The sequence below is a fragment of the Peromyscus leucopus genome, chromosome 20 (assembly GCF_004664715.2).
Source record: "Peromyscus leucopus breed LL Stock chromosome 20, UCI_PerLeu_2.1, whole genome shotgun sequence".
NCBI classification, from domain to species: domain Eukaryota; kingdom Metazoa; phylum Chordata; class Mammalia; order Rodentia; family Cricetidae; genus Peromyscus; species Peromyscus leucopus.
In genome coordinates, this window is record NC_051080.1 from 57,313,553 (window position 1) to 57,341,040 (window position 27,488).

At 39.9% G+C, this 27,488-nt stretch overlaps 1 protein-coding gene across 4 annotated transcripts in view; it reads right to left on the reverse strand.

Annotated features, from left to right (window-relative positions):
* The window catches only part of Trps1 (transcriptional repressor GATA binding 1), a 239,709-nt gene extending 212,573 nt beyond the window's left edge, over window positions 1–27,136 (reverse strand). The window contains exons 1-2 of one of the 4 annotated variants that reach the window (XM_037197788.1): window positions 25,936–26,451; window positions 25,029–25,152 (exon numbers count right to left, since the gene is read on the reverse strand). Coding sequence is in view for 1 of the 4 variants with exons in the window: in XM_028867927.2 (XP_028723760.1) it covers window positions 25,936–25,945 (10 nt within the window). In the remaining 3 variants the exon portion in view is untranslated. Of the gene's footprint in view, window positions 1–25,028; window positions 25,697–25,935; window positions 26,452–26,601 lie in introns of those variants that run through there. The other 3 variants (XM_028867929.2, XM_028867927.2, XM_028867930.2) reach the window with 3 other exon arrangements.
* Between the last annotated feature and the right edge of the window lie 352 nt (window positions 27,137–27,488).

Genomic DNA, 27,488 nt, shown 5'->3' on the forward strand with positions numbered 1-27,488 from the left:
AAGATCTATACAGATGCAACCATGACAGACTTCACAATAAGGATTCAAAGGTTCACTTAAAACCAATAGTTTACTTCATACTAACACATAAATCTCCCATTGATAGGACAGGCGAACTGTAGTATTCTCAAGTAAGAAACTGTGAGCAGAGGTTAGTCCTCTGTCTCAAATTAATACTTCTAAGCACCTTCAGGGGAAAGTCCAAAGGCATGGGCAAGGTGAGCAAAACCCTCTGGCTTGTGAATATCTTGTGATACTTTGAATATAATTAAGGCACCTTCACACACAAGACAACACGGCCTTTCAAACAAAACATTTGACATTGTTCTCAAGTTTGAGGTCATAGATCTTTCAAAAATAATAGTAATAATAATAATCCTGGAATAATGGGTTCTCCTTGAGGTTAGGTAGGTTAAGGAAAGAAACACACTTACATACAAGATTCTCATGGACACAAAGACTTATGTACAGATATTAAGCAAAAGCAATGTTTTGCTTTTTTGATCAATATTTTCTCTTATTTCTTATATTAATTTTTGTACTTACAGGTGTTTAAACACATAGGTGTGCACACAGGTGCCATGGAGGATGTGGAGGTCAGAGGATAATCTGTGGGACAGGTCCTCAGTATCTACCTTATTTGAGGCAGGATCCCTGTTCAAGGCTGTGCTCACCGGGTTAGCTGGCCCATGGGCTTCTGAGAATTCCCTTGTCTCCACTTCCTGGATTTTGTAGGAGTGCTGGGAATGCAGACATGAGTACTACCACATCCAGCATTCCAGGTGCTCTGGCAATTCCAATCCAGGTCCTGACAGTTACCCATGTATAAGTTTGTCCACGGTGCCCCTTATCCAGCTCTTTTCTTTTCTTTTTTTTCTTTTCTTTCTTTCTTTTTTTTTTTTTTAATCTGTGGTGTCCTATCCCCTACACTAGCATGTATAATTTGCCTGGTAAACAGAGTTACCTTTAAAGGAATAATGGCAGAAGGCAACAAGCTAACAATGTGCATTAAACAATACTTGGTCAATTATGGTGCTCTGATGTCTAATATAGCATTCCTCGGGAGGATAAGGTTCTTCTGACTGCGGGTACACAGTGAGTACCCTGTGGACGAAGCCTAGAATGTTGAATCAGCAGTACTTTGCTTTAAGTCAATGTTTCCCCGAAGAGTTTGTACGCTGACCCTATGGTTCAGATCAAACAAGAGCAGTGGAGAGACCCTTGCTCGTGCCACGCTTTAACTTCTTAAGCTAGCCAATCCTCTGTGGTGACATTTGCAGTATCACAATGGAAGTTAGCGTATACTAATCAGTACCAGAATTTTTAAATTCACCATTGTTTCCAGGGAATCTCTTATGCAATGCAAAGACTGGTAAATAATTTAATTATCAATTTCATTGCTTTTAAAGAAAAAAATATGGTTTCTAAAAGCATTCTGTAGAATTTTTATGATGGATCATTAATGTTATATATCTCATACTATCTGAATCAATTAAATAGACAAGCACATAGCTAAATATTTAAATAATAGTCTCCTAATTCGAAAATGGTTAAGGTTTTATATGATGAGAAATGTTTTTTCTCCCAAACTACTAAAGGAGCTAAGATCCCTTCCTTGCTCCAGAATGCCTCCCAAGGCAAGGGGAAAGCATAGAGTTTGCAGCAGTCAGAAGACACTCAGGTCTCCAACTCAAAATTAAATCTTCACAACAGATAACAGCAGTACAGAGCTGCAGATCCAATACTCCAGGGACTGGTGCAGAGGGACTGCCACAAATTCAAAGCCAGCCTGGTCTACAGCATGGATTTTAGGCTAGTACAGGATGCTTAAGTAAGACCATGTCTCAAAAAGTCAAAAACAAACAAACAAAAAATCTTGAGCAGGGCCTGATGGCGCAGGCCTGAAATCCCAACCTCATGAGTCTGAAGTTAAAAATCCAAGGCCAGCCTGTGCTGCTTAGTAAAACTTTGTCTCAAAAAAAGAAAATTCTATAGAAAAAAAAATGGGTGAGGGATATAGCTTAGTGGTTTGATCATTTGCTTAGTGTGTATAAGACTCGGGGTTCAGTCCCCAGTGCTACAAATAATACTAGTCATAAATTAAATTAAATCCTCCAATTTTTCTAGATGTCATGGGGATGAGGAAATTAGAGTGCTCATATGAACTCAGGGCCTCTGGGAAAGGAGTCGCTAATATCTAGCAAACTACCCTGACTGTCTCTGTTTACATAGGACCAGAAACAACTGTAGCTCGGTGAATGCTAATAAATACACCCACTGATGCTGAAAAATGAAGACCATATTTGAATTGGGGTCGGTTCTCGGTGAGAAGAAAGACCGGGTACTACTAAAAATGGTGTCCTGGTATCTGCTATTTGATCCACACACAGTTCTGACAGCAGCACCTGCCAGGAAACACTCAGAACTAGAACTCTTTCATGGCTACCATTTGTGCTACCATTTCTTCTACAGGAGATAAACCTTGAAGGTTTGAGTCTGGCCATGAGAATTATGAATTTGCCCAAGCATGTGGGCTCATACAAGCATCCTGGAGCAATTGCACTGTTTATAGAAACTCAGGATGACAGACTGAATCTGGGTTGGGAGATGCAGTAGTACAGCACAGTCTGCATTCGTTCCTAGCAAGTTTTCTGTTTTGCAATATAACTTCAAATATTTCTGAGGAAATATGGTAAAGTGATTATCCTTCTGGAGCTGGATCCACTGACACTGTCGCATTAACTCACAGCTTGTTAAATACTCTGCCATCTTTCTATAACATTCTTTATTATGAGACTAGAATCAGCATATGGGAATTGCTCTTTTCCTGCTACACTGAAGTCATTACTAGCTACTCATCTGTGACATGTACTCGTTCTTGTAACCAGGAATTTTAGCTTCACAAAATTTAGAAACTGCCACATTGTTTCTTGGCATCCTTTCAAATGTGATATTATTTAAATTTTGGAAAATTCTATCTTAGCAAACACATTAGAGGGTGCCAGGTTAAAGGATGCCCAAAAGGAACAGCAAGATCGCTGTGGGAGCCAACCTCAGACCTTTCTTCTAATCTATAGGGTCACATGCCTTTCATTAGAGGCACATGGAATTACACTGAGCTCCACAAATACATTTCAAAACAGTTTATCAAATTACCAGCATATAGAAATGAATTCCAGTTACCAAAGATAAGTATTGGGAAACAACTGTGATGTAGAGATGAAAAGCTTCTGGTACTTCCTCCAGTTCCTAAAGTCTACATGAGTAGGTTTTGTGTTTGAGGCACAGATAAGGACAAACACAAAGCACCATTTAATAAACATAAATATAAATAAAATATATGTAGGAATATTCTGGCTCATCCATTCCTGAGTAAAAAGTACATAGGAGATAGTGTCTAAATAGTGGTTTTCAGACCCTTTGAGCGTCTCCTTTTGGAAACTCTTGGTTTCTAGCAATTCATCCATAAAACGTACATAGCTGAAAGAGAAGTCCTAGTCATGCCATCAAGACCTTCTCCAAGCCCCTACCTAAGGGACATGTACATTTTACGATCCACGCACAGGTCTAAAAGCAACATCTGCCAGCAAATACTCAGAATTAGCACTCTGGCTAGGAATGTCTTTACTACCAGATTAGACAACAGTCCCAATGGTTTGCTGCAGCTTCCTCCCGAAAATCTCAGTGGACATCAGTGGCCCTTCTTGTACCACCACTAAGAAGTATCTTGTGTATCTGGTTTATTTTTTTAAAGCCTCCATGCTTTCCTGCCTGCACTGTTTCTTAAGCAGATAATTCTTCAGAGACGCTCTGCTGAGTGGATGGTACAGGGTGTACACAATCACATAACTTCTCTTTGTTGTTTTCCTTAAGAAACACTGGAAACCTCAGTATTAACAAGACATTTTCTTCACAAAATGCTATGATGACATAGCATTTACTTCACATGGGGAAAGAAAGTCAACGATCAAATACCCAGGGAGGACCACAAGTCATCTGAGACTCCAGCCTTCAGAAGAGCACTGGGTGTATTCTGACAATACTACCACACCTCTTGACAAACAGGACAGTGATTATTTCTGAAGAGGAACTGTATGAGCCTCTGTGGAGAAGAGGAAGAAGTGTCACGAAATCACCACAGACAGGAAAAGCCTGGCTATCAAAAATTCATGTGACATTTGAAAGAAATTGTGTATTAAAAGAAGAACTAATTACACACACACACACACACAAAAAAAAAAAAAAAAAAAAAAAAAAAAAAAACCAGAATGATTGTAGCAGAGGTCATCCCAAAACATAAAACACCCCAAATCATTCCTTTAAAAATTCTGTACAGTTCAGGATAGCCTTGAAAAGAAACTGAAACATAAGAGAATTAACAGACCTACAGCATGAATGATGCCATGGAAGTCTCTGGAAATACTATGATGCCACATGTTCCTACAAGTCTCAATTGTTCCACTCTATAGATACCATAAAAGTATATTTTAAATTAAAATAAGACCTTAGAAAGCAGGTTCTCAGCCTATAGGTCACAACCCCTTTGGGGGTCACATATCAGATATCCTGCATATCAGATATTTGCATTATGATTCACAACAGTAGTAAAATTACAGATATGAAGTAGCAACGAAATCATTTTATGGTTGGGGGGGTCACCACAACTTGAGCAACTATTAAAGGGTCGCAGCATTGGGAAGGCTGAGAACCACCGCCTTAGAAGCACCATTTTGAACAGTGTGATGAGCACTTCCATAGTTAATGACATACAGAAATTAAAAAGATTAGAAACAGAACAATCATTATAATTACTATGATCATAATAAATATTCACACGGCCCTTCAGCATTCAGCAGGCCTGTTCAAGATAGGTTATCTAAATTGCTCTTCCTCTAAAACCTATGGGCTATTAGTCAAGCCCACAGGTGGGAAAACTGCAAACTTCAGCCGCCAAAGATGCGCGCCGAATTTGATTTTATTACACCAGAGCCACGCCGCAGAAATAAACACACAGCCACAAGCTGCTGGAATTCCACACGGAGGTGGGCATTCACCTGTTCTAGACAATGGAACATCCCAAAGGCACCAGGGTGCCTGAATCTTCTATAGTTTCATTTGCACTGTGCATACCTAGGTAACAAATAAGCCTAGAAACAGGTCAAGTGTTCAAATTATAGAAAATACAAAACAAGACAAAAGGTTAAAAATATTGTGGTGCACACTGATGGTCCGGAAATAATGAATAGGTGCCTATCACTAGGAGCGGCTCCTTCAGCAGAGAGAAGAGATGGCAGGCTCAAGTCTTTCCTATTTGTATAATAGACCGGGACCTTCTGGTGCTGGCTTCAGTCCCACAGTCGAATGGGGAGATTATTTCGTTAGGGGGGGTTAAGGCCAGGACACTGCTCATTAGCAACGAATATGGTTGACATTTTATCATAAGATTATTACCTACCTTTACATGAATTCCTTAAAAAGATTTGCTGTACTAAGTTAGCATGCATGCTCAAGGGACAACTGTTTGCTTTTTTATAAAATAATCTCATTTTGATACTGTGCCTTGTGAAATGATCTCATCTGCCAGGGCCTGGTGGTGCACCCTCAGCGTCTGAGCACCTGGAAACCAAGGCAAGATGGGGAGCCGCAAGCCACTTGCTCTCTATAAGGACTTCAGTGCCGCTCTGGATTGCGCAAGCGGACCTTCGAACAACCACCAGAGAAATGTCTCAGCTCGCGTCAATTTAAAAAAAAAAAAAAACGTTTTAAGTGAGAGCGATGGTAGATGTGAACCTGTTGCATGCTATAAAGGGATATCCAAATAGCTTTGCGTTCTTGACGATTTTTAATCTTAAAATTAATGAAGGCTTCGGTGTACAACCATGGTCATCAGAAGCTGAACTGGTCACCTCACATCCAGGCATATATCAATTATTTCTTTTGGCTAATGTTAGGCACCCACAGACCTTCGAGGCCAAAAGGAAGCAGCTGGATACAAATTATATGAATCAATAACCTTCAATCTCTGCTAAATACCTGTCTGAGGAAGACTTCAGGGCAGTTACACTAAAAATAACTAACTGCTGCTACATGATACGCTTTTAATAATATGGAGTTCTAGAAAAGGACATTAAAATGAAGGCTATAAGGAGCATTTCCTTAACAAGAAATAATTTTAAAAGAAGGTTAATAATGTAAAGACAAGTAAGCTTGACCAGAAATCCAGCAACTGTCTTCAAATACAGACTTTAAGAGACTGTAAAGGCACAGAACACCAAAAGTATAGAAGGTTCAGCCACTACTAAACAGTTTCATGTGCTAATAAAGCTACTTAATTATAAGGCACATGGCGATTCTGTGCCTATGACTGTAGGCCTGTTTTATTCATAGCTTTCTGATTGAGAAGCCTGAGACACAATGCTCCCTTCTACTCTGTGTGTTCCTGTCCCTAAATAAAGTTCCAAATGAAAAACCCTGGGAAAGCAGGTCGCTCATCAAAGGCTAATCATAGATTTCTTTAATTGATGAAAAACTAGGGCTTCAGTTCTCTGCAGTGGCAACTCTTGCGGTTTGCAGGGCGATCGCAGGTGAAGAACAGGATTTAAAGATGAGTCACTGTTGATAAACCCATCTTGGGGGCTGGCGGGAGGAAATCTGAGCGCCCCGTCATCTCGGAGGGCGGCGGCAACAGAGGAAGGCGCTGGGGAGACGCAGAGAAGGGTCGGCCCCGGGAGGCCAGTGCGAGCGGAGCAGGGCGGCCCGGGCAGGCTGAGCAGCACCAGCTCCCGTAGCACACCGCGCTCCACGCCCACCGCCCTGCACGCGCGAGCAGCCCGGCTCCCCGGCCTGACCCGGTTCTGAGGCCCTGGCGCCGCTGCAACCCCAGCCCCTCCCGAGCCCGCCCGGCCGCTTCTCCTGGCGCCGCAAAGAAAATGGACCCGGAGGCTCACCGATCTGAGGCTCCCATTTTCCACTTCGCCTTTAAAAAGGGGGAAAGGTACAATTTTTTGACTCTTGCGTCTAGTTCTGATCAAACTATCCCCGGAGCCACACTGCACTGGGTCTTTATAACTCTTCCGAAAAGCACAATTAAAAAAAAAAAAAAAAAAAAAAAAGCCATAAAGCTAATAACTGATTTAAGGAAATGCTTAGGTCTCAACCAAACCACGCTTGCTTTTTGAAGTCTTTGTAACATTCACAAGCCACATCAGAATTCAAGGTTGTCCAGACCCCATTGTGAGCATTAGTTCCCCGAGAGTACAAATACATTAGGAAACGCAAAGCATGAAGATTAACAGGACAGTACCACCTCCCCGTGTCATTCAACAACTTCCTCTTACCAGGGTTTGCTGAGCACAGCCTTTTTACTGTAATGGAGCCAGGAGAGGCAGTTACTTAAGCTTGTGAGTCAGAGTCTCTCTCTCTCTCTCTCTCTCTCTCTCTCTCTCTCTCTCTCTCTCTCTCTCTCTCTCTGTGTGTGTGTGTGTGTGTGTGTGTGTGTGTGTGTGTGTATGTTTACTAGACACTGCAGCTATCGCAACAGAAAAAAAAATAAGTTATTTGTGACGTTTCTAGATTACTACTCTAAACATGTTTAAATGCCTTGTATATAAAGGTGACAGTTTATCTCCTAACAATTGAATTATGGCCTAAGAAGAAATCACAGTGGCACAGTGTTAAGATGACAAAGTTTCATCCTCTAAAAATCCGACTGCGTGGAGCCTGGCATTCTGATGCACACCTGCAATTTCAGAATTCTAAGGGCTGAGGCAGGAGGATGGAAAAACCCGAGGCCTTGGATATATGGTGAGGCCTCACCTCAAATAAATAAATGTCTCTTACCATACTGGATAATATCACAGCTGGGACTTTGCTCATCCACCAGCAAAGAACAGACTAGAACAGCTTATGGATTCACAGAGGCAGGCTACCTCAGTACAAATCCCGACAGCTGCTGTTTTGGCTACATTTTGTAGTCTGGACAATAAGTGCAACTTCCCTGACTGGCCACCCCTCTCGAAGGTTGCAGGTGGAGACAGTACACTGAACTGATGTGACAGTGGCCTTAGTGGCGTGCTTCACAAATGTGCACCATGATCTTCACGGTGAGGTGTCCTCTGATGAAAGACAGCCCTCCTCCTGTTCAGGGCCCTTTTTTCTCCTAAGACCTGTGGCCTCTCTTACCTATGTGCAGCCAGTTTTTAGGGCTTGTAGCTCATCGCTATGCAAACTGAGTCGGTTCAGCCTTCCAGCCAAATTTGCATGCCCTCTGCTCCTCGATTTTCACAAGTGAAAACTAAGCCCAACACATTTAATAATGTCCTCCTTCCCATCATTAAAGGGCACCACACAGCTTTAGCAGACAGGAAGCTAGCCCAACACACATGCTGTCCAGCTGGCAAATAGCGGCATCTTCAGCAGCAGCCACTCCTACAGACACTCTGATAAGGAACGTTTTCATGGAGCCAAAACATACATTTCCTTCCTCAATTTCTGCTTTTAGCAGACATGAGAGCTGGACAGTCATGTCAGAGATTATGAAATGGCAATGAAGAGAATTTTTTTTCTCATAGCCACCAAGGCTACCAGAACAGCGAGGCTAAATTTCGCCTACTTGCTTGTAACCAAAAGTATGCACCCCTTCAGTTGTGGAAAAGTACAGGGGATTTAAAAACCCCTATGTATTAACCAGAATGCACTTTTCAGTAGACCTCTTTTGATTGTTGCATAAAGGGTGCAAAATACAGGCAGACACGACTTCCACAAATCCAAATGTCTCCTTCAAAGGATTCCTAAAGTCCCTGATAAATAAAAGGTGACATCACAAAAGTATGTCTGAAAAAAAATGCAATTAGCTAAGGTTCCTGGGAAGCTTTGGAATGTTTGGTTTCCAGGCAAGAAAGGGATACAGAGGAATAGGAATCCTACAAGTGAGTCAGCCACAGAAGCAAAAGAAATTTCACTGGTAGATCTGTTCCTGGATGTCTCCATCACAAGGGGAGTCTCCCCAGGGGCTTGAGGATGTATAATAAAAGTATCACTTAATCATTTTCCAAAGATGTTTAATATCTGAGTGCTGAGCAGATTCATATGTTTAATCCAAGGAACTTTCCCATTTTCATATAAAAGAAATGTTTTAGTTAAAAATAAATAAAATTACTTAGAAAAGATCAGGAGCTCGTCTGTAAAAATCGGATTAGCATGATTACTTGATGTTGAGATGAAACTAAAAATTATTAGTAAGAATCAAATATTCAGAAGTCATGGCTACTTTTATTCTAGCATAAAAATGCTGCAGTATCTATAATCACTTAACACTCTATTGGTCATTTCTTGGGAAAACATAGGTATTTTTTAAAAGCAAAGGGAATTCCAACATCCTCTTACTGCCAGAATCTGGACATCTTAAGGCAGGGACCACTATGCTTCTCCTCAGACCTAATGGACTCTGCTCATAACCTTGTTGGCTCTTCTGAGGGGGTCAGTCCTCATTGCTCCCTTAGCACCTAGGCCTTGAACTTGCTGACAGGGCACTATCACTGGAAAGCCAAAGCAAAAGCCACTGATTGTCCTTAAACAACGTGACCCAATATTTGGGCTGAAAAATAATTCAACATCCGGAAGTCCAAATCCACATGTCTGACTCTTCACATTCCCCTTATGATTTTGAGAACCCGTCATTTATCATCTCGAACCTTTGAGTATACCCGTGTCTCAAAGACAGTACCAGTAAAACACAGTATGGCAGTCCCAAACCCTGACTCTCTGTAGTGTTCATATGTCTCAGAGCATCCTATACTTCAGTTTTCTGGAGACAGTTTTGCTTCGTTAGGTAGCATTAGTCATTAAAATGGAGTATTTGAAAGGACCCTGTAAAAAGCAACATACTAAGCTGTGACCAGTGCTATTATACTTCAGGAACAAAACATCAGGGCGATTTTTTTCAAGCAGAGTCCATTAATTATGTAGCACCATATAATCCTTTTCCTCTACGAAACCTGACAATCCGATTTCACAACTTTCTCAACCCCAGAAAGCCCTATACTTTTCTGCATTAAAAAAAAGAAAGAAAGAAATATTCTTTCTCAAGTACCCACTTAATGAAATATTAAAAAAAAAAAAAATTCTGGCATCATTTGCGCTCCGTCTCACTTTTCTCAGGTTTTTCAATGCCGAGGTGATTCTTGTTTGGGCTACACTGGAGCCAGAATGTATCCCAGTTTAGGGCTTCTTCCATGTAAGTGAGTGAATGGAAGACCTCAGGAGGAATGAAGAGGATTGCGACAGGAAAGGCTGGATAAAGGGTTTGTCATAAAGACAGAAGAGCGTCACCAAACGTGTGGTTGAGAATGCTCAGGGACCAGTTAGCACTCCACTGAGGACAGAATAGCTGGTGCCCTTCAGGCAGAATCGGTAGACTGAAAGCCTTAAGGAGGGTCCCGAGTGTCAACGCAAAAAGGAGAAACAAGTGTACAATCACGTCTTGATGGAGGCTGGAGGCTGATGACCTCAGAGGCGGGATGGAACTGAAGGGGGAGCCTCTGAAATGATTTCATGCGGATGAAAAGCTGGAAGCAGAAACTCTCCAAAGAAAGGAAGACATTGAGAAACAACAACATCAAAAAAAAAAAAAAAAAAAAAATCAAGGGCACACTAGAAGGGTGACTAGAGAACTGCAGAGCCTTGGTAGCTGAGCCCAGAGAGACACAGGAGAGGATGGCTGGCCAAGCAGACCCATCTGATCACTGCAATCAGATGGGAACTCCACTGGGCTTTGGCTTCTGCGAGGCCACTGGTGACTAGCACAACACTGTCAAGAAACAACGAGGCCTGGCACACTTCACTCTGCTGAGCTACAACAAAAGAGAACCAAATCCGGGCACCCGATATTTCCTCCACTCTCAGCTTATTTTTGTAGGTGGTTCGGTTTATCTTTAATCTGAAAAAAAGAGAGAGAGAGAGGAGAGGAGAGGATTCCACATCGGACTTGGAAACATTGGAATCGGTAAATCTCAAAAGGCAGCGTTTTTTTTTTTGACTCACATGGGCAAGATGAAATCCATCCGGAAATAAAATTAAAGGTAGCCTTTTACTTTAGCTGGGATTTTTTTTTTTTTTTTTTTTTTGAGACTATCCCAGCAACTGTATTCAATATTTGGTGAGTGTTACCTAGGCTCCATCCTGCATGAGCCCCAACCTATTTCCCGGCTTCATTAGCCATAGATTACCTACAAAGCTGTACTTACACTTTTCCTACATTCCAAGAATGCTCCATAAACAACTACAACTGGATTATAACCCATTTAACTGCCTTCTATAAAACATCTAAGATAGTCTTTGTTCACAAATCTGTGTCATGAGAACAAGTATAAAATAGTCTAAAGACTGCCTGAAAAGGAATTTGCTTCAGTAGGTGAATGCATTAACAGAAGTGTGATCCCAGAGAAGCAAAAGTAGTCAAGCATATTATGACTTATTGAGAGAGCAAATTCCTGAAGAAAATGCAATAACCTGCTATTATATATCCTCAAGTAAAAGAAGACAAATAGGTGCTTGATATATAGAGGGGGAATCGGCTGGAAAAATACACTTAAGATTATGTTGAGAAAATCATCAAGAAGAACTTGGAGAAATCAAACATTTTACCTTTTCTTGCTATAATTTGATCAGGTACATATTGATATTAAATTATGATTTAAAGTCGGAGTTAAGTAGCAAGTTCAACTACACAGAGATACTAAGTGAAAAGGAGAGAAATACTTGATGGCTATATTAACAGGAGAAGAAGGGTTTTAGCCCTTCAAACAGTGTGATAGTATGCTCTCCAAAGCAAGCATGGGGGAGACAGTACTTGGGAAGACCGGAACCACTGTCACAATGCCGCTTCCATTTATTTTAGAAGAACTACTTTTAAACCATTCCATTGCATCATGACTTAATTGATAATTTCTAACCAGAAAAAAAAACATGATTACTTTCCACTAGGAGACTTTTTGTTTTAAAGGAATACCTGTTGATAAATTATTCATAAAAGCTTTCACCTGAAAGAAACATCAAGGAGAGAAGGGAAAAAAAAAACCCAAGCAAGGGGAAAAAACAATAATAAAATAATAACCACCTGCCATCTGGCTAAGACACAAAACAAAGAAAAGCCTTAAGAATGAAAGCATCCATCTTCTTCCCACTGCTAGCAAGATGAAGGAGGTTCAGGAGCTCACCCTGGACCAGCCCAGCCCAAGTCCAGAGCCTGGCAGCTCCTCCTGCTTCCTGCACAGTCACTACTGGAGCTGTCTGCCACTGCGCCAGGAATGGCAAGTGTAATTCCTTACTTCATGGCACTCAACACCATTTTGTTTTTAACCTAGGACAGACACACTGCAGCAATAACCAACCTGTGCCTTTCTCTTATGAGGGACCCAATTGAATTTAGAAATAAACCTTAAACAAAAACAAGGAACTTAAGGTTTGATTATGCTTCATAATTCTGTAAAAAAAATAAATAAATAAAAATAAAAACCTATACTTCAAACACACCAAATGAAAATTGACTTGATTAGAATCAAGGAAAAAAAACCATTAACTATATCCATATTTTAAGTCCAAATCATAGCTACATATGTAAAGCGAAGAAACTGCAAAAATAAATCAATAAAGGCATTGCATCTATAACTTAACCATTTTGTTTTAGCAGAGTTGAAGCTAAAATACATCTACCAGTCACAGGCCAGGACTAAGTGGGAAAGCATTTATTATAATGTTTTTCCTTGATCTTTTGCTAAATTGTTTCTATATTTTCTGAGAGGTTTATATAAAGTGCTGCGAACAGTTTCTTAACCACATTCAAATAAACTAGCCTCATTTTTCAGGCCCAGTCTCAAACATGCCCTAGTTTATCATATAAAGATTAGAAGTCCTAATTCAAATGGACCATTGTTTTCATTGGTTTTTATATTGATAAATGTTGAAGATAATTTAAACTAAAGTGAAGAGTAGCAGAAGCTTCCTTCTTATTAATGACTATGTCATAACTAATTTTTCAGTCTAACTGGATTTTATGTCAGCAAATCTAAAGACGTTCACATCATTAAGTTTTCTAAAAGAAATGCTAGATTTCTAAAAGAAAATCTAGATTTCCACAGAAACTCTGACATGGGATAACTTCTGTTATACCTTTGCATCCTGTATCTTCATAAGGCATTGCAAGAAAGGGGTATATCAATGAATAGATTATTTGATCACCAAATTCTTGCTGCATACTATTGATAAAGTGAACGGCACTTTGATTCTACTCTCATACCCATCTGTGGAGGAAAAAAATAAAGATTAAAGAATCTTAACTACTAAGCAAATTTTTGAAATAAACCTGGAAATTGTCTACTGATTTGCTTGGATTTATTATGGTGATCATTCTTTTAGCCAAGCAGGGGGAAACCTGTTATTATACCTTTAGTTTTCTCCTTTGTAGAGCAAGATGAATGCAGTTAAAATGGAATTATAATTTAAGTAGTTCTTATCATTCAAAATAATATAGGACCCCATGTAATATACAAATTACAGAAAAAAGATCAAGACAGACCACAGCAGATTCCTGATTGACAAACTAAGGAAAGTCCAGCCATTAGGAAAGGGACCTTTCTCTGGTCAGAGTCTACTTCTCCATAAGAGCTAGTAAAAGATCACACATGGAGAGTGTATTCTGCCTTTTGAGGAAATTGGAATCCCATACACTCATGCATATGCACGGCAATCTCTGGTAAAGGAGATGGGGTAGAAGTTATAAAACAGAATCACACAGCAAAGATAACTCAGAGTGCAGAATTGGTCCTGCGTGTGTCACCTCAGGTGATTAATTCATTCAACCATCAGTTCCCTTTATTAAATGATTTCCCTATTGTAAAGCTGTGGAAAATGTACATTCTGTTTATCCCTAAAACTTAGCAAATATCTTTAACATATCATATTTTGTCAAGGTAAGGTCAATCTACTATTTCTGCAGTGCTGTTCAAAGGAGTGAATCAACATTTCCTTCTACATACAACAACATGAAAAGGGCCTGTTAAATATTTCACTATATCTAACTACGGGCTTCAAATTAAATCTAAAAGTACTATTCTGACTTCATTAATATAAATCAAATTTCTAATTGCAGTTTCAAAATAACACATAAAATGTGATTGGGGATCTTCACAGTGTCCTAACTCCTCAACACTTGATGAGGCTCCAATGCAAGGTTCTGGCTAAATTCTTGCCTGACATCACAGCAGACAAAAGAGGAGGTGACTGCTTGAATCATCCCATCTCCACCAGTGGGGACACCAAACTACTGCTACACACACTTCACTGAGAATTCAGACTGTGTGGTCTCTAGGGCTGATTCCTCCTTCCAGGAAACAGCTTTCAGGATAGTGAGTTTACACGTTGGTGTCACTCTCTTTAGGAAGTAGTACATCTATGACACATGTTAAAAAAAACAAAAAACAAAAAACAAAAAAAACAAAACAAAACAAAAAACCTCCCCCCCTACATATAAATAGAGCTGTCATTCCTCTATGGTCTCAGCTTCATTTATGTACATAACCATAATTAAGAATGCCCATCATCTTCAGGACAGTAGTCAGAAAAAAAATGCAGGTGTAAACAGAGAGACTTTTCTTTATACTTAAACATCCTCCCATTAAATATGTCCCAGGGAAGTCTCTGCCCCATACAGAAGTAATTCTAACCCGAGTCACTGATGGTGTTTCATATTTTCTTTTTTATCCTGGAGAATTCCATAAATTGTTCTTAAATAGAAATCAAAGTTGGTTCAAGTTTGTTTTTGCCCCAATCAAAACTTTAACACACAAGTATAAAAATGTAAGTAATACTCGAGCAAATATCATGTTCCTTTACACCATTCATAGTTTTCAATTAACTTCAATAATTAAGTACATGACTTTTCCAAATCACTGCCTTCTGAAGTAAAAAGAAAAGTGTGATATGACACAGGAAAGGATTTCTCCCTGTAGTGACTCCTTACAAATGACGAAAATATCTGCCAGGGTGTGGTTTCAGAAGTGAGCTTGCCGATTCCTAGATTTCTCCTGTATCAGAGTTTTTTTTTTTTTTAAAGATAACAGGACAGGGGGAAAAAAGAGCACCAAATGTATATAAAATTGGTTTGCGTTTTACAGTAAAGAACAAAGAACCAACAATCTAAAAAAAATGCTAAAAAGATTAAATATTTCCTCTTCTAAAAAGCTTTAAAGAAAAAAAAACTTTGTTATTTTGAAAGCAATGGACTTCAAGAAAGAACATTTAAGCAAACATTTATCTAAAAATCAACCCAGAAGGTAGGATGTCAATTTGGTAATAACAACAGCACATTTCGTTTGAAAAATCAGAAACTTTATAAAGACAAAAATTCAAGTTAACATCCCTGTGATTAACTCTAGGGTTGCTTAGCCAAGAACAACTTTCTGCACTTAAAACATAAAACTGTCAGTTTCCTCTGCTTGGAGACAAAACACACAAAAAGCAAACATGAAGTGCTATATTTTCCTAGACATGAAAGACAGAACTAACGTTACTAATCACTCTAGATATTTCTACCCATTGTAACTGTCACACCAGAGAGGCTGAAAGTCAGTGGCAAATCCCCAACTAAGGACCCACCTTAGAAGACAGATCTTATTCTAGTTTAGGTTACACCCCAAACCTTGATGAAAATGCAGTCCCTCATTGAACAGTACCAGGTCTATAGACAAATATGCTAGCAGCTTCTGATTGATGTCACTGACTAGTGCAACAATAAACAAGCAAAATTCTCATACGACCCCCAAGCGCTGATAACATGATAGCTGGCACTCATCTCTTGGGAATCTAAAACACACCGGTGAGCATTTTTAAAGTCCCCTCTCTGCTCCGCTACATCAAGATACCACACATTTCAAGCATCATCTGTGACCGAGTGGTCCAATTCATACTTAAAAACTTGGAATGCTGGGTTGGGGAGAAACACTAACTAAAACTGCCTTAATCTTTTTGCCAGAAAAAAGTGGTACTCATAATTATTTCCAAATTATACCACAACTTTATTTAATTTCATTCGGGGTATTTCCTCACAGAAATTAAGTGTCAATGGCCTGCTCAAGAGCAAACAATAAAATCAAATTATTGTTTTGCTGTATGTTAACTTCAACTATTTCCAATATAACTGCCCTTCAAATATAAATATCATAAAGAAATGGAGATTAAAAAATCCTCCAGCCAGCACATCTGTCCACAAAAAAGGGGAAATTCTTAATCCTTTCAAAACTGAAGGAAAAAAAAAAAAAAAAACTATCTCAAGCAAAAGAAAAACCTGCTGGTAAAGCATGGCAGAATAATCCAGAGACAGCATGTTTGGTCTCAGCACAGTTTTCTTTAGCATCCTAAAGTCAGCGACATCCTGTGGTCCATGATCTCTGGTTGCCCTTCTGAAACCCATCCAGAGGATTTTCAGAGAGGAAGGATTCTGGTTGTGCTTCCAAATGCCAAATTAACTTAAAGGGCCTTCCAGTTCTGAAGGAAAACAGCGCAGTAGCGCAGCAGAAGCTACATGGAGAGTACTCTCTGTCACGCGAAGCCAGAACTTTAAGTGTGACCCCAGTGGGGTTTATCTAAAATTCCCAAGGACCACAGGCTAAGAGGTCAAAGCTTTCTGTGTCAAAAACCATATAAATGAATAAAGCCACATGCTGCAATAATGTCTGACTCTACACAGCCCATTCCCCTTATTGTTCAGAGATTTTTTTTTTCTTCAAAAGTAACCAAAATCTGTAACAGAAAAATAAGGAAAACCTGCTTAGGCTAATATCTACCTTTAATTCTCTGCTTCTAATCATAGTCTGGGTCAGTCCCATTTTGAAATGTTATTATCAGTGATATATCAAAACTTTCAAGGAGCAGTAAGAGCATAGATATATTTAATTAAATGTCAAATACAAGACAATGAATAATATTCTTGGGATAAAGAGTGCAAATGTATATATATAATTGTAAACAAGCACAACACTAAAGAGTTAAGACTTCAGCAAAGGCAGCATGTAAGATCATGTACATAGGTTTATTTATAAAACACACACAAATGACTTTTTACTTCTGAGCTATAATTTTTGAGTGATATCTTTCTCCTTCATAGTGTATCAAAATGTTTTTTTAAAAAAAACAATATGTGTTAATTAGGGCATTCTTTCAATAGAGTAAATTAACCCCCCAAACCATAACATTTTAAAACAGAATAAAGAACGATAGTATAAAAAGCAGAATAAACAGTTTATTGTAACTGGGGTTTTGATGACAAAAAGTTTCTTACTGTAATTTCCCCACATCTTACACTCAAAGAATGCAACTTTGATAAAAACGAAAAACTTTTCTTAACAATTTACTTTAAAAGTACAGAATACTTTATGCTTACCAGGCGGCTTTACCTGGGTAATTTTCTAGAACTTTTCTACTTCTGCAGACCTAGGGAGCAAAGTTTGCAATAATCCTTACAGACTTTGTGTATCCAACAGTGAACATAATCATTTCTGATTGTTCATTTAAAATTTTAAAACTGTATAGCATAAAAATTCATTGTCAAAATAAAGAAGACAAGTGAGGTATAAAAGCTTTAAAATTACATAAAAAATTAACTACTGAAAGAATTACTAATCGTTCAAAAATGAGAATATGCATTGTGAAAATTTAGTAGGATGGACATTGATTAAACTTAATATATTTATGACCACCTACCCTTAATTTCTGTCAACTGCGTAACATCATTTATAAGTAAAGTGACCCAGATTCTCTTTCGGCAATCATTAAAAACATAACAAGGAAAGCAAACACTAATAACAACACTTTATAGGAGCACTTACATGTTCAGAGCTACTTAGTATTGAGATACAAATAGACTAATCTTCCGAAGCTAAGATAATGTGTGGATCATGACATCACAAAAAAGTAGAATTTGTTTTTCATTTTCTTCAGTCAACCTCATGTTCACTGAGAACCAAAATTGTAGCTAATTTAACTCTCAAGTAGGTTCTGGGATGCATTAAATAACTTAAAGGGACATGAGAAAGATTAATGTCATTTTTGAAAAGATGCAGTTTGATAGAATCCCCGGTAGTGTCCTCTGTGACAAGAAAATACAAACATGTGGACATACATGTGTGTACTTAGTATCATGAAGTCAGAGATGCATGAGCTGTACTAATCTTAAGATAGTAATATGTGTCCCTTCTGCACATAAGCATATCACATAATAGAGAAATTTGATTCCCCAGACCAACTTTGCCATATGTATTTACATTTATTTACACTGAGTATAGATGTGTCTCTAATTCCTATATGGAGGAAATGATATTGCAATTCACATGAATGCTCAGAAAGTCCTACTATAGAATCTAAAAACAAGGAACGAGCTCTATTATGAACATTCACTGATTTGTAAACTTCATAGTCTGTCCAAATTCCATAACTAAACCCAGCTCTGAAGAAAATATTTTCATCCCTTGTTTTCTACATTTAAGACATTTGTATGTTTAAATAAGTTATATATTGTCCTATATTGAACTCAGTCCTTGTTATAATACTCAAACTTTTTAAAAATAGTAATAATATCAACATTCTTAAAACTTGGGACATTTACATTAGGGAACATAAATGTTGATTATATTATACTACTCATTATCACAATTACAAGTAATTAATAATAAAGCAATCATTAAGACAAATATGAGAGCTATGCTCCTTTCAAACTAAAGCAAAAGAAATAAAAACAAGAACTGTGAGCATTAACATATTTCCTGCTAGTGATATCAACTATAGGAGGCTTAAAGGGCAGACAATGAATCATCTGTTTATTTAAGTGTTGAATAAATGGAATATATGCTAAGTTCTGAACTGACTTTAAAGTATTTGGAACATTTTCCAGAGCCTATTTTGACTGTGTCAATTACCTAGTTACCAACGTTGTTGTATTATGTTGCTTGATGAACTAGGACATCCAGCAACCCTCAAACCAGTATTACAAGCCAGGCAAATAGCATCACATTTGGGTGACGCACAGAATCCATCACCCTAGGGAAAAACGCATAGGATAAGAGTACGGAGTCTTTACATGTTCCATAATATTTCTGCATAACGTTTTAAGCTGATAGAATTGTAAACTGTAAAGTGCCTTTAAAATCATATCTTCAGAAAAGCACTGTCACTCCCCACAAAAATGAGACTGTTTCAAAAATGTTCTCAGAACAGTACTTAAATACACAATGAGGGGGCATTTTGATTTATAGGGTGGGTTTTTTTCCCTTCTTTTGAAATTTCCTAGTAAATTCTGAATACATCTAAGTGCTATGGAAGCGACTGATTCATTATGTCTAACGGCCACAATCACTTCAAACTTCTAGCTTTAAAAAAAAAAAAAAAAAAAAACAAGTCATGTATCTCTTTAAAAGATTCCTGTTTAAAGCACAGCAGGTCATGATTTAGCACATTAAATTCCACCATCAAGGTGGATCTAAGTATTACATACATAAAATACAACTCCAAGAGCATGCACACATTGCTGCAATAATTCAAACACAGTACAGTCACCGTGGATGCACCAAGTATCCACAGACTTTATACTATAGAACTCCTCTTACACTGTAGGTAGCCTCCTAATAACTACCAAAGAATTACACAAATCAAAATATGTTACCTTTGTTCAAATAATACTGCAGCTCATTATATAACAGAAAACACCATCCTTAATCGCTCAGGAACCAAGATAGTGGTGGATGCTTTGAGTTGGGGTGGTGCAGAATGGTTTGAGGCAAAACCGAAACATATTGTTTAAGTAAACCTTAAGGGGAGGGGATCATATGCGCAGTTGATGGATTCTTTTTTTTTTTTTTTTTTTGTATCATCTTCCACAATGCCTCCCCTTACCCCTCCCCACCAATCCACAGTAAACAGGCTGCTGATATTAAAGGATTGCAAACTCCAAATACCTCCCTCTGCCTTTTCCCGTCTTGCTAAACTATACAATCCCCAATTTTGAAGTATCAGACCAACATTTATTAAATAATAAAAAAAAACTTCATGTCAGACATGCCTATGGTTTGAAATTTATGCTTGCAAACTTTCTAAAACTTATTAATTAAATCACAACTGAATCTAATAAACTTGCACGATGCTAGTAGAGCAAGATACAGTTAATTCTTCTAGTTTTCCCTGGAAAATACTTAAGCGAAGGAGCAGTTATCGAAGGAGGAATCTCTCGGATACGAATGAAAGTCTGTAGCTCTCACAGTAAAAAGCCGAGAACAAATAAAGCAAATCAAAACTGTCAAATTTCTAAGAAGAGAACACTCCGAGAGTCTGAACTATACAGAATACTTTGGATAATTATAAAATTACTAGTGACTACTCTTCCTCTCCAAGACACCTCATTTTCAGGGTATATTATTCTTTAGGGACTTTCTGAGTCTGGAAGGGGTGAAAAGAACGAACTCACAGATGAAATTTGGTATTACAGCAAAGACTTCAACCTCAGCAACTGTTTGTGTCACACACACGTCGCTACTCAGTTCTGCCCCACAAATGGGAAGGAGGGCCCCACTTCTGGGTGGAGTAGCTTTTCCCAAGGAAGGAAATACTGACACAATTTTTTTTCTCCCCAGAAAAGATTTTTCTGTTTGCCAGCTTCTGAAGTTGGCCCCTGTCAATCAATGTGATCAAGGTGTCTCTTAAGCAGACAAAGTTATATTTCCCTGTGCAAATTCTGCATGAGAGAGAAATATTATTAAAATACTATGTGATAAATAAGGTTTAAAGATGCCACTTAAAATTCTCAGGATGAAAAATGAAACACTTTCAGTAGGAACATATTGACCCTTGAAACTAATGCTTTCAATATAAAACTACATTTTAGTAACATTTCATATATTTTCCTTCCTCCGCACATAAAAATGATTAATGTCACAATTAAACTTCCATATTTTAGGCTCTTGGTAACAGGTGTGGCATTCTCTATATAAACATATTCATTGACCTGTCACTATTGATAACCTTCATTAATTAATCTCAATTGAAACAAAAACCTGTTTTTTTTTTCCTTTCAAATAGTAAAGAAATAAGGTAACACAAAAATCCAATTTCTCTCCAAGCCCCCAACCTGTTTAAATTACAGTAACCTCAAATGCACCAGCTATCACAGCGAACAACTGAAGAAACACAGTGGGCTCAGCAGGAAAGGGTTTTAATAACAAATTGAAAAACAAGAATAAAAATAACTGTATCAACGGAGCTTTTCTTCCTCAGGCTACACGCCCGCTCTTACTTGAACTTTTTTTTTTTTTCTTTTTCTAAAAAAAAAAAAAAGCATTTTGGCCACCAAAACCAATGCAGAACATTATTAAAAGTTAAAAGCTACCAATTACTTCTGTCTGTTCTTTTAAAGCAAAGTTTGGCATGACGTCAGTTGGTTTAAAGAAAACAAGAGAGAGAGAAAGAGCAGGAGAGAAAGTTTCCTACTTGTATAAACTGAACACCAGGGAAGGTGTCTAGCCACTTGTAAAGTATTTACTGCAGGTTTTTAAGGAGCTAGCAACATTTTAAAAATTAAAAGTATTTTTTTTTCTTTTGAATGCAACATTCTGAACGGCCAGCCTTAACGTTCGTATTCCAATTATACCTTCGAATCAAAAAATTATTTCAATGATGCTTCAAATCTGAAGTACACTGATAATTTCATCTTTGTTTTTGGTACTTGAAACTGCTGGGGGGGGGGAGTGAAAAGAGGTGGGAAAATAAAAAGAACTCAGCATGGCAATGCTGTGATCGTTCCAATAGCTACTATCACTAGCAGGCTTCTTCTCTTAACTAGTTCTTAACAATTCAAACAATTTTCAGTGTCTTGAAAACTCAGTAAAAGCCTTTCCTTAAGCCCAAAGATCTCTTTCTAAACTAAATCAATTTCCGCATCATTATCCCCTACAGAGACAAAGCAAAGGTTTGGAAATTCACTTCCCAGGGAAATAAGAGCTATTAAGTGATAGAAAGACCCCCAAAGTGGCCATAATTGTATCATTTGAGGCCTCACTTATTGAGGTCATCTATAATAGAATATTTGATACAAATAGCTTTCAACCAACTTATATTTAAGGAGAAAACAGGCTGTTCTGTTCTGCTACTGAACAGTAGTCTAAAAACAAATCTTGGCATTTTCGGGGACTTACTTCAGTAGACTGATCAAAGATTTCAGGAGGCCAGTGATTTTGATAATAATAAAAACAGCTGCTCAGTTTTTAAAATGCAAATAATTATGAAGCACGTTAAGTTTTTTCTATACATGAGCATAACAAGGACACTTAGAAAATTGTGTTGAATTACTGTTTTGTAAAGTAAGATAAGCGTCTTGATATTATAGCTACAAGGGGTCCACTAAATCCCATAAATTCTGTTATGACAATGAAATTCACTTCTTTCCATACATCCAAATAAAATGTAGCTATTCCATAGATAAGCAAAGTCTAGCCAAGTCTGCATATGCTATCGCTAACTCCTCCATATCTCAATAAATAATAAGTAAGGAAGTTTAACAAGAATAATTAGTTATCAATACCATTAGTAATCATAATTAGAAAAGGAAGGAAGAGAAACCTGTTACCTGAAAGCTGGACCCAGGATGAACAACAGAAAGCAAGCTCATACAACTCGCCTGTTCTTTATCAAATTGATTGTAACTCTTGAGCTACAATATTTGAGACAGAACTGTCTGAGTTTATAGTTTTCTATGCCTGCCAAAAACAGATGCAGGCTACCACACTAGCTCTCCCAGGGAAACTAAATTAAGCAGAGGCAAATACCAAGTGGAAAGTTGACAGTGTGTTGAATGAATGGCTTCATTTTACACACCAGAGAATATCTTCACGAGGGTACGTTTTAATGGGAGCCAGTCATTTTATTTTAAGTTCATCGCTTATTTCAAAAATAACAATTTCCCTTGAAATCAATTATAGACACCTGTCCACAACTCTGTGAAAGTCTATTTTGTGCCATGTACAATAGCACAGTGTTTTGATATTATTGTTTGCTCTCAAGTGACATATTAAAGTAATAATAATTGTAATATATATATATATAATTATAGAAAATATCAGGAAGCTAGTTATCAATGTTGACATCAATTTCAAACTCAAATAAGGCTCTAACTTAAAAAAATCTGTTTCAAATTCTTTAAAAATTTTCTGTAATGTTTATATACTTCAATAAAGGATAAAAGAGTTTACTAAAACTTAACACCCTTGTCTTATTTCTTTAATAGAAAATGCATGTATCTTTAGAAGCAAATCATGGCTTCTACTTGTACTTAGACACATACACGTTTAATAATAATAATAACAGCAACATTAGTAAAAACGCCACTGAAACACTAGAATCTTAAAAGCAGCTTTTCTCACCAATGCAGTCACTTCCGTGTTTGGAAGGTTTTCTTATGAATGAAGATTTGCTTATGCGTCTTACAGAGACTTACAGTGAAAACTAGAATAAACTCAGGAGTGTTGTGTGACTTAAAAGGAAAAGGAAAAGAAGGCCAAGGACAAAGTAAGGCACTAGGTAGGCCACTCGTGATTAAATGCACACTAATTTGGGTGCCAAACCGATTTGTATGAAAGTAGTTAGAAATTTCTATAAAACTCTTCACAATATTAGTAGTCAACGTGCGGAGCTCTGAATTCAACTCGGGATTCACAGGCACTCTGGCACTCTCCTCCACACCTTTAATGCTGGCTCTAACAAAGGACCAGGGCTACCCAAGCAGCATAATCACTGACAGAATATGAAACTCCCGAGTGACAAACTTTTTTGCTAGGTACTCCCTACCACGTTACTCGGAGAGTGTCAGACTTAGTTACTAGGTATGTAAGAGTATTCCACGCACGCACACATAGCCTAACATGCAAAAGGCACATTGGGAGGCCACCAACATCAGCTCACGAAACGTAAATAATATTTTGCCCATAGAGTACAGATGACGCTCTTCCCAACGCCTTACATTTAGAGAAATCACAGCAGCACGGAGTCATCATAACTCTATTTCCTCCTTTGCAGCTCTGTTTCCACAGTACTCATATCCAGAAATAATCCTCAAACTAGCATATTCACGGCCCTGTCTATTTAACTGACTGGAGATGTTTTCAATAAAAAATTAAATTAATTTTTTTTTAAAAAAAAGCATGCAGCTTTAAAAGGAAAGTTATGAAATCTACCAAAGGATAAACTCAATGAACATATAAGTTGAAGTTGTAAAGTTTGAGCATGCCATTAATAAACTTTCACTCAAAGGTAAAAAGAAAAAAAAAATCCTCAGAATGTTGGTATCCTTTCCAGACTGTCCTGTCAGCATCGAAACTTACAGGAAACGCTTCATCTTCCCATACAAACCCTGTATTTATTCACTACCCTGTCATACTTGGGGAAAGGAAAAGTGAGGAAAAGCCGCATGGTGATTATTTTAGAGCCTTTGCTTTTCTACCCCCAGTGCTGCACTAACTGAGAGGGCCTCAGAGGCGAGGGAACAGCATGTAAGAAACGGCCCAGCAGTGAGATGATAGAGACTTATTTCTTCTCATTTTGGCCAGTCAAGGACCTGCTAGCCGCAGTACCTTCCTGACTGTCCCTAACATGTTTCTCTCTGGCAGCCTTTTCTAAATGATCAACCCTTTCTAAAACCTGCAGGGAAGGATCTCTAGAGAGACTGGTGGGTTTGCACTCGGGAGTTCACAACACTCTAAAGACTTAAGTCTTGTTCTCCCCCCCCCACACACACACACCCCACCCCACCCTTCAGCAATCAAATTTAGCCAGTAAGGCCTAGAATGATGACCTCTTCGTAATCTTGTCTCAGGCCCTTTGTACTGATTATCTCTTCCAGTGCCTTTCCTGTTCACCTGGATAGCTTACAAAAGTTCAATGAATCGGCCTAACTTGTGCCTGATTTTACTTCTCCGCTCGGCCCCTCTCTCTCCACTTACCTTGCTTAAAACGCTAGCGGTGATTTCCCAAAACCGGATAAGGATGGATATTCTATCTTAATTAGGATTCATCATTAAATCCATGGCTCTTACTCAAAAACTTTCAAAGGATCAAATCTGAGGCCTAAAAAGATATGGGGAAGTCAGCCAGGTCCTAAAATGTAGTAAGCCCAAGCAAGAGTCTCTGTGAAGCCCCAGTTAGTTCTCTCTGGCCCTCTCACATCAATGGCTTTAGAGTCCCAGAGCTGTAAAACAGTTAGTGACTTCCCTGGTGAAAGGGGAAACACCACCATCTCAGACAGGTACTCACAGAAAAAGCCTTCCCAGCCACAAAAACAGCTTTGCACTTCAAACGGCTTCCACCCCTGCTTCAACCCTCAAATTATTCATGGGGTCCTATAATCCTGGAGTTATTTGGAGGGATAGAGGTGTTTGCCTTGGCCTTTCAAAGATGCGTTTCAGACTCTACAGCCCAAACAGGAACTAGACAGAAAGCAAAGAGCCTGTCTGCCTGCATGTCCCACCGCTGACAGGCGTTTAATCACCAGCCAGTGTCCCCTGACCCGCTCGACACATGGCGCATCAACCGCACCGCAGAGGAAGTCTGCCCCTTGCTCAGCCCCTACGGAAGCTCCCCGGCTGCAAGGCCCTGCCTCATGGTACCGACAGGGCACAGACCCCTGGGCCCAGGCTGCCCTGAGCTGCCCAGAGACGGGTAGACCAGGGGATGCCACACTCTCTCCCTCTAGCCCAGCTGGGCCTTTAAGGGAAAAAAGTTTGAAGCCTGGCTTTGCAAACTAAACTCTTCAAAACCAAAAGCCAGACTATGCTGTTTTACCACTTTGGAGGGCCACTCCAAGACCCCTCTCGGAAACCCTCCCGACCCTCCCAAGTTCACCCAACTTACTACTCTGCATGCCGGTGCCTAGTCTGCTCCCCGTTTGTCAGGAGCCCCCAGAAAACTTGCAGCAGCGGCGGCGGCGGCCCCTCGGGTCCAGCCACCTCCAGATCCCTCTGCTGCTCCCGGTAGGAGAGAATTAAAATCAGCCAGCAAGAGACAGCGAGGGGGAGTGGGGCTGGGAGGGGGGGAGGGGGCACCGGCCTGAAACTTCTTTTTTTGGCAAATCGGGATTTGTTTTTCCTCCTCCCCGGCGGCTGAACTTGACCCTCCTGACTCTGGGGGCTACTGCAGTTTGAAGTCTCTCTGGTTTCCAAGGCTCAGATGCCTTAGACCCAGCAAAGGGAGCAGAGGAATTGGGGGGTGGGGGGAGGTTAAGGGGAACAGAAAAGAAAGAAAGAAATCACACGCGCAAAGGAGGAGGGGGGGGGGAAGGAAGAAAGAAAATGCGTGTGAAACCCGAGAAGCCTGCGCTTGGCTTGCAGCACACTCTCTCCCTCGGCTGAGCTTTTTTTTTTTTTTTTTTTTTTTTTCAAAGAAAGTCACTTTTAATTCCCAGGGCTCCCCGCTCGCGATCGCCCACATTTTGCGCACACTCGCGCGGGCGCAGCGCTGGCGGAACGGCGCCCCGGCCGGCTGAGCCCGCGCCCCCCGGCCCGCCCGGCTCCCCCTTACCTGTTGATTAATCCTCAGGAACACCCTCCGCAGCCCGAAAGATGGTGGCGCGGCCGCCAGAGCCATGAACCGTCTTCTGTTGTTTGCAGAGTTGATCTTGGATTATTGGGGGGGGGGAGAAAAAGGTCTTTCCTGCCTCCCCCCCTTTCCCTTCCCTCCCCCCCCCCAGGAAAAAAAAAGAGAGCGCGAGAGAAAGAGAAAGGAAATAGAGCTAGGATGTGCCCGGTGCCGGGTGGGAGAAGGGAGGGGGTGTTGTTGGGGTTTTTGTTGTTGTTGTTGTTGTTGCTGTTGTTTAAAAAAAAAAAAAATTAGGCAAAGGCGAGAGAGCGATCAGGAGGACGCGAGGTCCGGAGCCACCACCGAGCAGCAGCGAGAAAGAGGACGCTGGAGATTGCAATGAGATCGGGTCTTTATCAGAAATGTTATCGCTTGTCAGGACCTCACTCTCCGCGCATTACGTCAGTTTCAAGACACCAACACTATTAATATCAAAGGAGCCTTCGCGGAGGAAAGCGCCACCCCAGACCGAGCTCCCTTAAAGAGACAGGCGCGTCCCCGCGCCGCCGCCGCCGCCGCCCCGCCCGGCCCCGAGCACCGCCGCCGCCGCCGCCGCCGCCGCCGCCGCCGCCGCCCGCGGGACCGGCCGGCCGCGCCAGCCCGCGACAACTGGGGACCGCGCGCGGCTCGTCCCGCCCCTCCCCTCCCCCACCGGCCGGGCTGCCGGAGGAGGGAAGCCGGGTTGCCCTGGCCAGGGGGAGCCTGGAGGCCCGGACCTACCTTGGGGGCGCGGGGGACAGTGCGTGGCAGCCAAGGCGACGCTGCCCAGACACTGGTGATGCTGTCCTGGAGAATGCCAAGAACTCTCAAAGTGTGTGTGTGTGTGTGTG